The sequence below is a fragment of the Chenopodium quinoa genome, unplaced genomic scaffold (assembly GCF_001683475.1).
Source record: "Chenopodium quinoa cultivar QQ74 unplaced genomic scaffold, ASM168347v1, whole genome shotgun sequence".
NCBI classification, from domain to species: Eukaryota; Viridiplantae; Streptophyta; class Magnoliopsida; order Caryophyllales; family Amaranthaceae; genus Chenopodium; species Chenopodium quinoa.
In genome coordinates, this window is record NW_018744659.1 from 115120 (window position 1) to 128280 (window position 13161).

A 13161-nucleotide genomic window follows, 5' to 3' on the forward strand; every position below is an offset into this window, starting at 1 on the left:
AGGTTCAACTCTCCAAAGACATGCTAAGGTCAACAAAAGTCCAGTCAACGTGGTCAGCCCACTTGGTTTCAAGGGCCCAATTCTCCCTAATTGAATCAAGGTATAAAAGCCATCAATTACATCATTTTACATTCATGCAAACAAATCCTCACGCACAAAAACTCTTGCATAGCATTCTCTCTCCATTGAACTGACTTTAGCATCGGAGGGGCCTTCCTCAGCAACCACCCCCGATGCTAGTTTACGTGTTCTTTGCTGTGCAGAAAATCCTCGGCTCCAACATTCTTTGGACCGAGACTCGACTTCCCCATCTAAATTGGGCCTACCGAAGGTCCCATTGTTTTCGTACCGAAATAATTTGGCGCCGTCTGTGGGGAATGATACAGAAAATCACGCCAAGCAAAATCCATCACTCCTAGAAAAAACATGACTAAGAGTGGAAAGATCATCAAGAATGCCAAAAAGAGGGACGGCCCAGCCCCCTCAAGGAGGAGCAGGGACATGATCACGGTGAGAGAACATTAACCGATTTTCCCTTCACCGGAACCATCCTCTCCTTCCTCCGAGGCTCCCATATCTCAGGAAAGGGAGGCCTCAAGAGCTCCCATTCCTCAAGAAAGGGAAGCTTCCAGGAACTCGCCTTCGCACCATACTCGGCAGCCGGCAGCTTCGCCGAGGCCGAGTGGGTCCAATGCAAGGAACTCTCCGCCGCGCAATAGTGTGCACTCTATGTCACAGCCGAGAGAGACCCCTCCTTCGGGGCCCTCTACGGAGAAAGTGGCGAGGGTCGTGGCAGTCTGCTTGGAGTTCCTCAAAGCCCAAGGGGCTCCATTCCAGCTCACGCCCACCGAGTCTCCGTCTCTTCAGCCGAGAACCCTGAAAAGGAGGATCGGTCAAGAGACGAGTAGACAAGTTCCACCCAATCAAAGGCTCGGACCAAAGTGGCAGGAGGACACTTGGAACTCCAGTAAGGAGAGGAAGAGGAACCCTCAGTTCTTCGATCAGTCCGGGGCTCAGAATTCCATGAGTTTTCGGAGCAGCAACACTACCTCCGAATTCACGAAGTCCGCTCGCCGAAGCGTTCACGAACGCGTAGGCTCAAGGGAGGTGGACGTACGCAGTCGTCTCACCTTCCCAGGGGAGACACCGGCGCACCCTGAACTGTCTCGACTGGGGACAAGAACCACATCCACCTCTATGAGAGGGAGAAGCGAGGTCCCCTCAGCCAAAGACAAAGGGAAGGTCGTCATGGTCCCTACGAGCTCGCCCTTCCAAAGTTGGATATTGGAAGAGCATGTGCCCACGGTGAAAATATCAGCGCACATTACTTACGACCGGTACCTCGGACCCAAAGGATCACATTGCCTCATACGAAGGGCACATGTATCTGAATCCCAAGTCTGAGGCTACCTGGTGTAAGTATTTTCTAACGACCCTCAAAGGTGTTGCACAAACGTGGATCACCAAAGGGGTAAAAGAAGGCTCAATTTCTAGTTGGCAGGATCTCTCCAACAAGTTTAAGAGCAAGTTTTCTACAGCTAATTGCCGAGAGAAGACAACTGCAGAGCTGATGAGCCTGCATCAAGTTGAGGATGAAAGCCTCCGTGACTATCTGACTCGCTTCAGCAACGAGTCATCCAGAATTACAAATCTAGACCAGGGCCTTGCCGTATTTGCACTACGGAACGGTCTACAAGCTGGAAAGTTCCTTGACTTCATGGTCATGCATCCCCCGCAGACCTTGGAGGAAGCTTTGGACGGCTCGGATAAGTTCATCCGAGCCGAAGAATGGAATAAAGCGAAATCTCAGTCTCATTCTGGGGCTGGGAAATCGAGAGGGCAACTGCCCGAGGGCCCGGCACCGAGGAAAGGGAAGGCCAAGGCCTCAGAACCGTCTTCGGCTGCCGAGCCGAAGAAAGAGAAGTTTGACCCTTATGCAGGGAGATACGACTCATACACTCCCGTTGCTCTTCCCCGCACTAAGATCTTTAGCACGACTAAGGACGAGGGGAGGTTCAAGAAGCCTCGGTAGCTACCTCCATGGAATCAACAAAAGGGCAAGGACCGATGGTGCGAATTCCATGAATCTCCTGGACATCGCACCGAGGACTGCCTTCAGCTGAAGGATCAGATCGAAGATCTGGTTCGAAAAGACTTCTTGAAAAATACCTCGCGGACCGTCGCGAGGAAAAGAAAGCCGAGAGAAATTCTCGGCAGGATCTGGACTTTCTCCGGAAAAAAGACAAACAACAAGACAAGGACACCCTTGACATCCTTGTTATTTCCGGAGGAACCTCCCGAAGCGCAGCCAAACGTCACTTAAGGGGTTTAACCCATCAAGTAAATCATGCTGAGCTCCGGCTACCTCAATCTCCGGTGCCGAACATCCTGTTAACAGCCGCAGACTGCGAGGGGGTGGTGTATCCCCATGATGACCCATTAGTAATAGTGATGGGCATCGTTAACCGCAACGTCTGGCGAACCCTCGTCGACGACGGCAGCGGGGCGAATATCCTCTTTCGGGGAGCATTTGACCAGCTGAAGATGGAAGCCAAACACCTGACTCTGGTACCTTACCCGGTATCCGGGTTCAACGGCTCTTCATCATATCAAGATGGGAAGATCCTTCTTCCTGTCACCATCAGCAAGGGCCGAGCAGTGCGGAGAATCATGGCTGAATTCCTAGTCATGGATACCTGATAAGTTGTGTTTTATGCATATTTATTAGCTTATTTTTGGTTGGTTTTATTAGCTTAGTCGAGTGTTTTAGTCCATTTTGGTGTAATTTGGTTTAGTTTCGATGATTCGATGCTTTTATGGGTAGTTTCGTTGTATTTGATGTATTTCAGGATTAACGGAGTAATTGAGTGGAAATGAAGCAAAACGTTGATGAAATACTTGACAAATATGACACCTGTTCACTATTATGCTCATAAATTTTGATATACAAATGATAATGGAGTGATTCAAATTGCATTGGAAAGTAGACTTGAAGACCTTACCAACGATATATTACACGCCTCAACGAGCTCCGGATATGAAGTTATAACTGATTTAAGATGAGTGATACGCGCAGCAGAGCAGGCACGTCCGTGCCCAGCAGTCAGGCACGTCCGTGCCTGGAAGACAGACTCTGCAGCGTTTTTTATATCTAGAGAGGCACGTCCGTGCCTCCTGGGATTCTTGTGCGCCAAGGCTTGGCCGATTTTCTTATCTTTTTGGGCTTGTATATATATCTTTTTAGCCTTGTTTTTCTTTTTTATCTTTTATTCATTAAGTTTATTTTATTTTTCAATTCCTATTATTAAGAACTAGTTCTCTATTTTTATTTCCCTTACTTTTGTAATTCAAGATTCAAGCTTTCTACCTTCAATTCAATTCAAGATTCGATATTTTCTTTTAATCTCTTTATTTATTCATGTTTTCTTTATTATTTATTGTTCTTGTTTTTTTTTTTTGTTAATATGTTAGAGTAGATTGTTGTTCTAGATTTAGGTTGAACCCTAATATGGTTAATACTTGATTTATTCTTTTAAATTCTCAATTAATTATTTATATTGTTCATGCTTAATTGATTGCGCTTATGCCAATACTAGATTAGAGATAATTAGTATTGTTATTATTCCATTGTTTTAATCGCAGCGAGAGTTGGGTTTTAACGGATTTGAATAGATCAATTAAGGGTTTGATATTCATCACGAGAGTAGTTGAATGGATAATTAGGAAGTTAGAGTAATGTGATTAATGTCTCTAATTTGCATGATTCCATGAGAATAGGCTTGATTGTGGGTTAGAGAAGCCATTGATACTCGAGAGAGGTCCTTGGTATTATTTAGGGATTACTTTTCCCTTGAGCATATAATTAATTGATTGGGGTAGGAATTTATCTTGTATTGATTTTATTAGCGGTAATACTTAATTCTAGAGTCTTTATTATTATTAGATTTATTTTGTTAGTTCATAGTATATATTATTCAACTCATTATTTTATCTTGATTCGGCTATTGTAATTCATAGAAACCATTGTTTAGTCTAACCTTCTCTGTGGGATCGACCATGACTTACCCTACTACATATTAGGAGGTTTAGTTAGGTTTTTGTTATTTTTGTTAGGTGTGTGACCGCCTACCAATACCCCCTCTGCATATAACGTGATCATGGGGAGACCCCTCATTCACGGCATCCAAGGAGTTATCTCGACGTACCATCAAACGATGATATATGTTTCGGACGAGGGACGCTCCGAGAAAATAAAGGGCAGCCAAAAGGAGGCCCGAAAATGTAATCACCTCAAACCATCCAAAGGTCGTCGCAGCGACAATGATGATGAGGAAGAAAAAGAACAGGACCGCAGCGCGAAAAAGCCTAAAGGCTTAAGTGCTTCGGCCCAAGGCACCCCATTCGAAGAAAAACCTCCAGGGGGTGAAAAGGCTAGTTCTTCAGCTGAGCCGAAAGACTTAGAAAATCAGCCAAATTCTGGAAAGCCTGTTGATATTGACAGCAGGCCGGAATCAGAAGAATCTAGTGCCAAAGCCATGGAACTGGATAATCAGAATGAATCAATAGAGTTGGCCGAGGGAAATTCAGAAAGATGTGTCAGCATCGAACTAGGGCTTGAGCCGAACGTCCGTGCTGAACTTATCCAACTCCTCCGAGCCAACAGTGATGTGTTCGCATTCTCGGCAGAAGAAATGTCCGAGATTAATCCGAACCTCATCTCTCTCAAGATTAACGTCAACCCAGCATGTCGACCCATTAAGCAAAAGAAGCAGAATTATTCCGCACAAAAGAACCAAGACATTGCAGAAGAAGTCAGAAAGCTCTTAGATGCTGGGTTCATTGAACCTTGTCAATATCCTGAGTGGCTGGCCAATGTGGTTATGGTTCAGAAGGCAAACAGTAGTTGGAGAATGTGCGTTGACTTTACGGATCTGAATAAGGCGTGTCCGAAAGACTCCTATCCTCTGCCGAGGATAGATCAGTTAGTAGACTCTACAAGTGGTCATGCCTTGCTCAGCTTCATGGACGCATTTTTTGGATATCATCAGATCTTCATGCACCCCGATGACCTAGCCAAAACGGCATTCATCATAAGTTCTGGGGTGTACAATTACAAGATGATGCCCTTCGGATTGAAAAATGCGGGGGCAACATACCAAAGGCTGGTTGATCAGGTGTTCGCCGAGCAAAGAGGCCGTAACATGGAAGTTTATGTGGACGATTCTATCGTCAAAAGCAAAGAAAATGAAAACCATGTTACGGACTTGGCAGAGACCTTCGCCGCCCTTCATAAACACCAAATGAAGCTGAATCCGAAGAAGTGTGTCTTCAGCGTGAAATCAGGCAAGTTCCTCGGCTTCATGGTTATCAAGAGAGGGATTGATGCCAATCCCGCCAAAGTACAAGCATCTCTTGACCTCCCCGATCCGAAAACAAGAAGGGATGTTTAGCGCCTAACTGGCAGCATGGCTGCCCTGTCCAGGTTTATCTCAAAAGCCTCGGACAAAGGACTGCCTTTCTTCAAAGCGCTCAAAATACCAAAGTCAAAAGAGCTCAGCTGGGGAGACGAGCAAAAGCAAGCCTTTCAGCAACTCCACGAGCACTTAGCTCAACTCCCTACGCTGGCAAGGCCAGCCGAGGGAGAAATATTGTACTTATATGTGGCGGTCAGTCCAGCCACAGTAAGCGCGGTGATGCTAAAGGAAAATGAAAAAACTCAGCAGCCGATCTATTTTGTCAGCCACACTCTAACAGATGCCGAGTTACGCTACCCCCTACTTGAAAAAGTTGCATACGCAGTAGTGGTAGCTGCTCGGAAGTTAAGACCCTATTTCGAATCCCATCAAATAGTGGTCCTAACTGATCAGCCGCTGGAGAAAGTCCTCGGCAAGGTAGAAAAATCAGGCAGACTAACGAAGTGGGCCTTCGAGCTCACCGAGTTCAGTGTCAGCTACCAGCCGAGGACAGCTATCAAGGCGTAAGCCTTGGCAGACGTCTTAGCCGAGTGTTCTTATCAAGAGACACTTGACGAGGGAAAAAGAGTTTGGACCGTATTCACGGATGGATCCTCCACCGTGAATGGTTCGGGGGCATGGGTCGTCATAGCCTCTCCTGAAGGAAAATCCTTCGAATATGCACTTAAATTTTCATTCAAGGCCTCAAACAACGAAGCTGAATATGAAGCGGCAATTGCCGGCTTAGAATTGTGCATGGCGTTGGAAGCCGAACATGTATGTCTGAAGATAGACTCTCAACTTGTCGCAAATCAGATCAGAGGGGAATATGAAGCCAAAGAACCTTCAATGGTGGCTTACCTCAAAAAGATCAAAGTTGTCATTGCGAATCTGAGATCTTTTGAAATAGAGCTGATCCCAAGGGGTCAAAATGCTCAAGACGACGCACTCTCCAAGCTTACGAGTTCAACTTTAACTAAGTTGAACCGGTCTGTATATGTGGAGGTGCGCCGAGAAAAAAGCATAGCCGAATCTATGAATGTATGTTGTGCTGCACCTGAACCTAGCTGGATGGACCCCATCTTAGCTTATAAACTTAGGGATGAGCTTCCCGAAGACCGAAAGTTAGCCTCCAAGATAAAAAGAATCAGCTCAAGATTCGTTGTCTTCAGGGGCGAACTTCTTAAAAAATCCTTTTCTTCCCCATTACTGAAATGTGTAAGACCAACAGATGCAGACTATGTCCTTCGGGAAATTCACCTCGGCATCTGAGGGAATCACATAGGGGGGAAAACCTTAGCCCATAAAGCACTAAGGGCTAGGTACTTTTGGCCAACCATGATCGCTGAAGCAAAAGATCTGGCCAGAAAATGTGAAAAATGCCAAAAATTTGCACCAGTTATTCATCGGCCATCCCGAGATCTTCAGCCAATCCTGAATCCTCATCCATTCTCTCAATGGGGGTTGGATATATTGGGACCATTTCCCGAGGCTCCTTATCAGAAGAAATGGCTGATAGTTGGCTTTAACTACTTCAGCAAATGGATCGAAGACGAGGCTGCTTCGAACATTACAGAGCAAACCGTCAGGAAATTCATATGGCAGAACATTATAACCCGTTTCGGGATTCCGAGGGTTTTTGTCTTTGATCATGGGAGGCAATTCGATAATCTTCCGCTGAAGCAGTACACAGACCAGTTCGGCACCAAACTGGCATATTCTGCAGTCTGCCATCCGCAGAGCAACGGTCAAGTCAAAGCTGCAAATAAACAAATCCTCAACGCTCTCAAGAAGAAAGTTGAAGATCAAAAATCCAAGTAGTTAGAGAAACTTTCTAGAACCCTTTAGTCACTTCGGACAACAGAAAAAGAAGCGACAGGACATTCACCTTTTGAGTTGGTGTATGGATCTGAAGCTGTACTTCCAGTGGAAATTGGCTCAGAGAGTCTACGAGTAAATCTCTTCTCAGCCAAGGAAAATGAGCAGCTCATGAAAGAGACCCTTGATTTCCTGGATGAGATCAGAGATTCGGCTCGGGACAAAATGGCTGCATATGAGCAGAGAATCAGCAAATTTTACAACCGAAGAGTCCATCAAAGGCTTCTTAAAGTTGGAGACCTGGTTCTTCGGAATGCTGCTGCTGTGCAAAAAGGCCGCATTCATTGTAAACTCTCAGCAACTTGGGAGGGACCCTATGAAATATATGATGAGCTTCAGCCAGGCACATACCGACTTCGGCAGTTGGATGGCATTGAGCTGAAAAACCACTGGAACGCTGATGTACTTAAAAGATACCATGTGTAAGTCCCTACGGGGGCGAATAATCTATGTAAGTGTGTTATCTCTTATCAATAAAAGGCCTTCGAGCCACCATTCATTAAAATTCAGACGCATTTCTATTTTCTCTCTATCTTCTATGGTTTTTGCAAAAATTCAAGGTTTTCATTCGGCGTTGTCCGAGGTATTGCATAGTGATGCATTATACCTCTGCAAACCATAAAACCTGCCAAAAGGAGGATAAAAGATAAAAGCCCGTAGTATTGCATAGTGATGCCTTGTACTTCGGATGAATCTGTTCCTCTGGGAAAAAAGGTCATAGGCGCATCCAAAACATAGCCTAAAAAATAGGGAATGATAAAGCCTCGAAGTATTGCATAGTGATGCATTGTACTTCGGATGAATCAGTTCCGGGTGGTGGTTGCATGTCTGAAGTATTGCATAGTGATGCCTTGTACTTCAGATAGACCATTGCCCCGGCATCGTGTTTCGGATAGCCGTTCCCTTGGATGAATTCAAAGTGTCATAAGAGTACTGCTCTCAGAGTCTGGGACTCTTGAGCAGGAAATCAGAGCTTTTGAAAACAAAATAGAAGAGAAAGAAGGAAATGAGCAGAAATGTTGTAAAATTTTTATCAAGGCTTGATACTCGGCTGCGCCGAGGAAATAAGGAGTCATTCCAGAATTTGGAAGAAAACATCTTCAGATTTCTTGAGGGGGGGGGGAGAGCACTAGCTTGTCAAAAGAAAATCCTTGGACGAAGTTTGGTACTTGGGAAAAATTCTCACAAGTTGAAATATTCAAGTTAAAACAAATAAGGCAAAAGCAGGAAAAGCAAAGGCAGTGCGCCCTTAGTTAAAAGGAATTCTCAGTTCAGCATGTTTCTAAGCCGAAATTCTATACTTAGCAAAATTTCGAAGAAAATTTAGAAAAACAGCTAAAGTGCAAAGAATAATAAGGCAAGCAATGAGGCAAGCAAACTGGAAATTCATAAATGGTAAAAGCTGAGAGTTATAGTAATTGAAATCAGAAAAGTCATAAAAATCGGCAGCCGCCCACAAGCGGAAAACACAGCTGCCGTGGGAAATGTACTTAAACAAACAAGAAGTTGTACAAGCAAGGCTAGCTGAAGCAAAAGATAGGCAAAAGAAAAATGCAGTTGTGGCGTTGGTCCAATTAAGAGCATGTTGACCCGCAAGATTTTGCAGACAACTGCCCGAGTCCCTATGCTTCGGCGTTCGCTGGACCTGAGGTTGGAGCCTTGAAAGTCTCAGCTTCATCTTCCTCGGCATCAGCTTCAAGACGAGCCAAGTACGCATCCTCAGCTGGATGGGCAACTCTGATATTCGGATGGTTTGGGACGGCTGCCCACTCCTCAACCTGATCCCAGTTGATTTCCGGGCAGGTATGGAAGGCCAGCCGCCGAGCAATGTTGAAATCGTTGTCGAAACCCTCCTCATACTGAGCCCGAGTATAGATGCGGACTTGGAGCAGGTCATTGGCAGCTGAGAGCTCTGCCTTAGCTTTCTCAGCCTCTGCCTTGGCCTTAGTAGTCTCCTCAAGCTGCGCAACCAGCTGGCTCTTCAACTCTTGCAGCTCAAACCTCAAAGCAGTCAAGTCTGAGTCCTTTGTGTCCAGATGGCTGACGAGCAGCTAAGCCTCAGCCTCATGATGAGCTTTCTCAGCTTCCAATTCCTCAGCCATAGATTGTCGGGCCTCCGCCTCTTGCTTCAGCTTTCCCTCAATCCGAGCCCTAAATCTCGGAATATTAACGACATCATATTCCTCGATCAGGGCATGGCCCTCCTCGATCCATGGGAATACATCTCGGTAAAGACCAAGGAGCTGGGCCTCCATCTCCCTCATCCGAGAGATGCTGACAGAAGACTCGTCTTCTGCGCTTTTGCATTTCAACTCATATAACCGAGCTCGGGCCTCAGCTTCCTCGGCTTTATGCCTCAATTCCTCATTAAGGCCAGCCGCTAATACATTGTTGTGCACAGCCTGGCAAATATCATAAACGCATGTGTCAGCCGAGGAAAAGAGGTTGCATAAAAAAAAAATAAAAAAAAATAAGAGAGAAGAAACAGAGATGCAAGGGTTACCTGCATGAACAACTTCTTGTTCTCAACAATGGGGTCAGGCACCCTCACAAGAGGCTCGGACACCCCGACAGCAGCGCGGATGGACCATCTCTCAGCTCTCTCCAGCTCATAAATGCTAGAGAAGTCGCCAAAGAAGTCAAGTGCTGGACCTCTATGGAGCTGCAGACCCTCCCTGACAGCTTCAGGGACAATGATAAGGGGGGCATTCTCAAACCCCAATTCCCCACACTGGAAGGTTTTGAAGGAATGCCCAGCAAACGATGGCATATTAGAAGCTCTGGGTCCATCCATTGCCTCATCAACCTCCTTCAAATGGTCAGGTCTCCCCAACAGAATTTGCAGATCGTCGTCCTCAGATTGCTACTATATGAGGGCATCAGCTTCTCTTTGAACAACTTTTGTAAAATCCTCGGCTTCATGTCGAGGAGACCTTGTTAGGACTAGAGGAGTCCTTTGTTGCACTTCCTCCTCCTGATGCTCAGGGGGAGAGAAAGTCTTCTCTTTGATTTCCTCGGCTGGAGGAAGTCTTTTATTTTCTGGCTCGGACACCGGGAACTCACCCGGGCCGACAATAGCCCTCCTCAATCTCCTTCTCGGAGCCATCTCCTTCTCAGAAGATTCGTCTGAAGAGGAAGAAGATTTCTCGGCACTCTTATTCTCTTCTTCGTCGTCTGACTACAACAGAAGAGAAAAAAGGGGGGCATGGAGGATATCAGCAAATAAATAAAATAAAAAAAATAAAACAACAACAACAGCAAGAATATCAAACAGAAATAAGGGAAACCCTCGTATAGCCGAGGTTCGACACTTAGAAAATTTCGGAACTACTTCACAAGATGAAGGATCAGATGAAATACTCTAAGTATGAACAGAAAAACGCAAGAGTGTTCAGAAAAGCTTACCAAGCCTCCTACCAGCCCCTCGTCTGAAGCCGTGAGCAAGTTCGGCCTAGCAACAGGCGTTGATGGCTCGGTATTGGGCTCGGAGTTACCAACACTAACCCCAGCTCTGGCAGCGGCTGCAACTGCAATCACGTGTTCCTGGGACCCAACAGAAAAAAGGGATCCCTCTTGAGGTACCACGGTTTTTGGGCTGAGTACTCAGCCGGCGTCACAATTTCCAACTAAGAAGGGCGCAGCACAGGGGCCCTAGCAGCTGGAGAGATGATGATAGGATCACGCCTCGTAACTTGCCGAGCTGCGTTAATCCCCAATCGGTTGTACTCCAAGCCGCAATTTCCTTCGTGCAGCACTAAAAAACCAAAAAGACAAGGTTATTCTGCATGAACTGGAAAAGCATTAACAAAAGAAAAAACAGGCTAAATAAAGTCTTTGGCCCCAGCCGAGGTTCTCACCATCTTAAAACTTTCGGCTGAGGCCGACAGTAGCTAATATCTTCTCTTTGAAGATATTATGATAACAGGGGAGCCAGGTCTCAGGCATTCCATTCGTTCGGCTGGCCCCCCTTGTTGTAGAGTCCCTCTTAAAAAGCCTCAGCAGCTCCCTCTCCTCGGCAGAGAAATCATCGGGGCCGAGGATACTCATTTTGGGGTCAGGCCTTCTCAGATGCCTTGGCCCCCCATAATAATTCAGGTGATCCTCCTCAGCAGGAGCCCTCACCCAGATCCACTGGCCTCTCCACTCCTTGTCAGAAGTGTCATTCGGCCAAGTGGTCAAGTACCCCCTTTGGGTCTCAATCCTTTACCACCTAGGTCCATGGTGCTCGTTAGACTGTTGGTTCGGCACTAGCTTGTGCACCTTTCTAAAAACTTGAAGGCTCGGCAAGTACCCATAAAAAAGGCACACCCACAAATAAGTCATAACCCTTCGGATGCTGACTGGGGTTAGCTGGCACAAGGAAACATTGTATCCATTCAGCACCTGGACAATGAATGGGTGGAGGGGAAATCTCTGACCAAATTGCAGCTGCCTGGTATAAACACCCAGATAGCCAAGGGGAGGCCTATGAATCCTATCTTCGGCTACTGGCATCTAGCACCAGTACCCATCTTCTTCCATAATTCCGTAGAAGATCTCAATTTGCTCGGCAAAATGGTGAAGGGCATCCCCTTTGACCCACCAGTCGTAGGGGGCAGCAGTCATTAATCCTACATTCTCAGCGGGATTTCGCCATTCCTCGGCGCCCTCAGGCAATCGCCGAGGCCCATGCCTTGCGCCGGTGGACGAGGTTGTAGCCTCTTCCCAGCCCCTGAACGACCTTGAGTTCAGGGGGACCGCAGCAACAGGAGGTTCAAGGGAGGACATTGGGTCCTCTCTCCTCGGAATCGAAGAGGCATGGATGTGACAAAGGGGGGGCATTCGCTGCAAGGGCTGGCCGCGCCGAGTCCCTAGGATGGTCATTTGAAGGTTCTCTTCTTCATTTGGGGAACTCTCTCTCTCAGTTTTACCTCTAACCATTTTTTCGAAAATGTGTACTAAGAAAGAAAAAGGGTACGCTGCTCAAAACAAGAGAAATCCAGGGAAATTCTGAGAAAAATTAACTTCGTAAGATTCGGAATTCGCCGATCTTCAGAGTTGCAGCAGACAATTCAAGCTTCGGAAATGGGATTGCAGAGATTAAGGGCAAAGAAAAGTTAGGGTTCGCAAATGAGTTCAGGAAACTTTGGGGAAATTCGCGTGTTTGTGAGAAAATGATTAAGGAAAGTGGAGAGGGCGCTTTTTATATGAGGATTTCAGAAATCAAGAATTTCAAGAGCCTTAAACCGCCAAAAACCCCACGAATTCCAAATTAATCACGTATTAGCACACGCCCCAAGTTAACTACCCATTAAACCCTTAATCTTCCCTAATTAATCTCCTTAAATGGCAGTTAACATCATTAACTACCTAGATTCCTTCAAAGCATAAGTTGTCGTTATTTGTCTTTCCAAATTCGCAATTCAAACTCAACCCGTCTTTCAGCCGAATCGGGTTTGGGGGGCAAGTTGTTTGGGTCCAATTCAGTCAACCTAATTGGGCCTAGTCCAAATAACTCAACTCAAGCTTAAAGCAAGGTTCAACTCTCCAAAGGCATGCTAAGGTCAACAAAAGCCCAGTCAACGTGGTCAATCCACTTGGCTTCAAGGGCCCAATTCTCCCTAATTGAATCAAGGTATAAAAGCCATCAATTACATCATTTTACATTCATGCAAACAAAGCCTCACGCACAAAAACTCTTGCATAGCATTCTCTCTTCATTGAACTGATTTTAGCATCGGAGGGGTTTTCCTCGGCAACCACCCCCGAGGCTAGTTTACGTGTTCTTTGCCGTGCAGGAAATCCTCGGCTCCAACATTCTTTGGACCAAGACTCGACTTTCCCATCTAAA

The 13161-nt window shown here is 46.0% G+C and overlaps 1 protein-coding gene across 1 annotated transcript; it reads left to right on the top strand.

The window, feature by feature from the left end:
- Nucleotides 1-1381: 1381 nt before the first annotated feature.
- On the top strand, nucleotides 1382-2032 carry LOC110701769. Its single transcript, XM_021879398.1, has 2 exons — nucleotides 1382-1669; nucleotides 1739-2032. The coding sequence occupies exons 1-2, from the start codon at nucleotides 1382-1384 to the stop codon at nucleotides 2030-2032; spliced, it is 582 nt and encodes a 193-aa protein (XP_021735090.1).
- The last annotated feature ends 11129 nt before the right edge of the window (nucleotides 2033-13161 follow it).

Excerpts from the sequence above, each read along its gene's own strand:
- LOC110701769 (XM_021879398.1), top strand. The coding sequence starts at position 1,382 with ATGTATCTGAATCCCAAGTCTGAGGCTACCTGGTGTAAGTATTTTCTA. Across the intron at positions 1,670-1,738 it reads ATCTAGACCAGGGCCTTGCC|ACCTTGGAGGAAGCTTTGGA; the intron begins GTATTTGCACTA and ends CATCCCCCGCAG.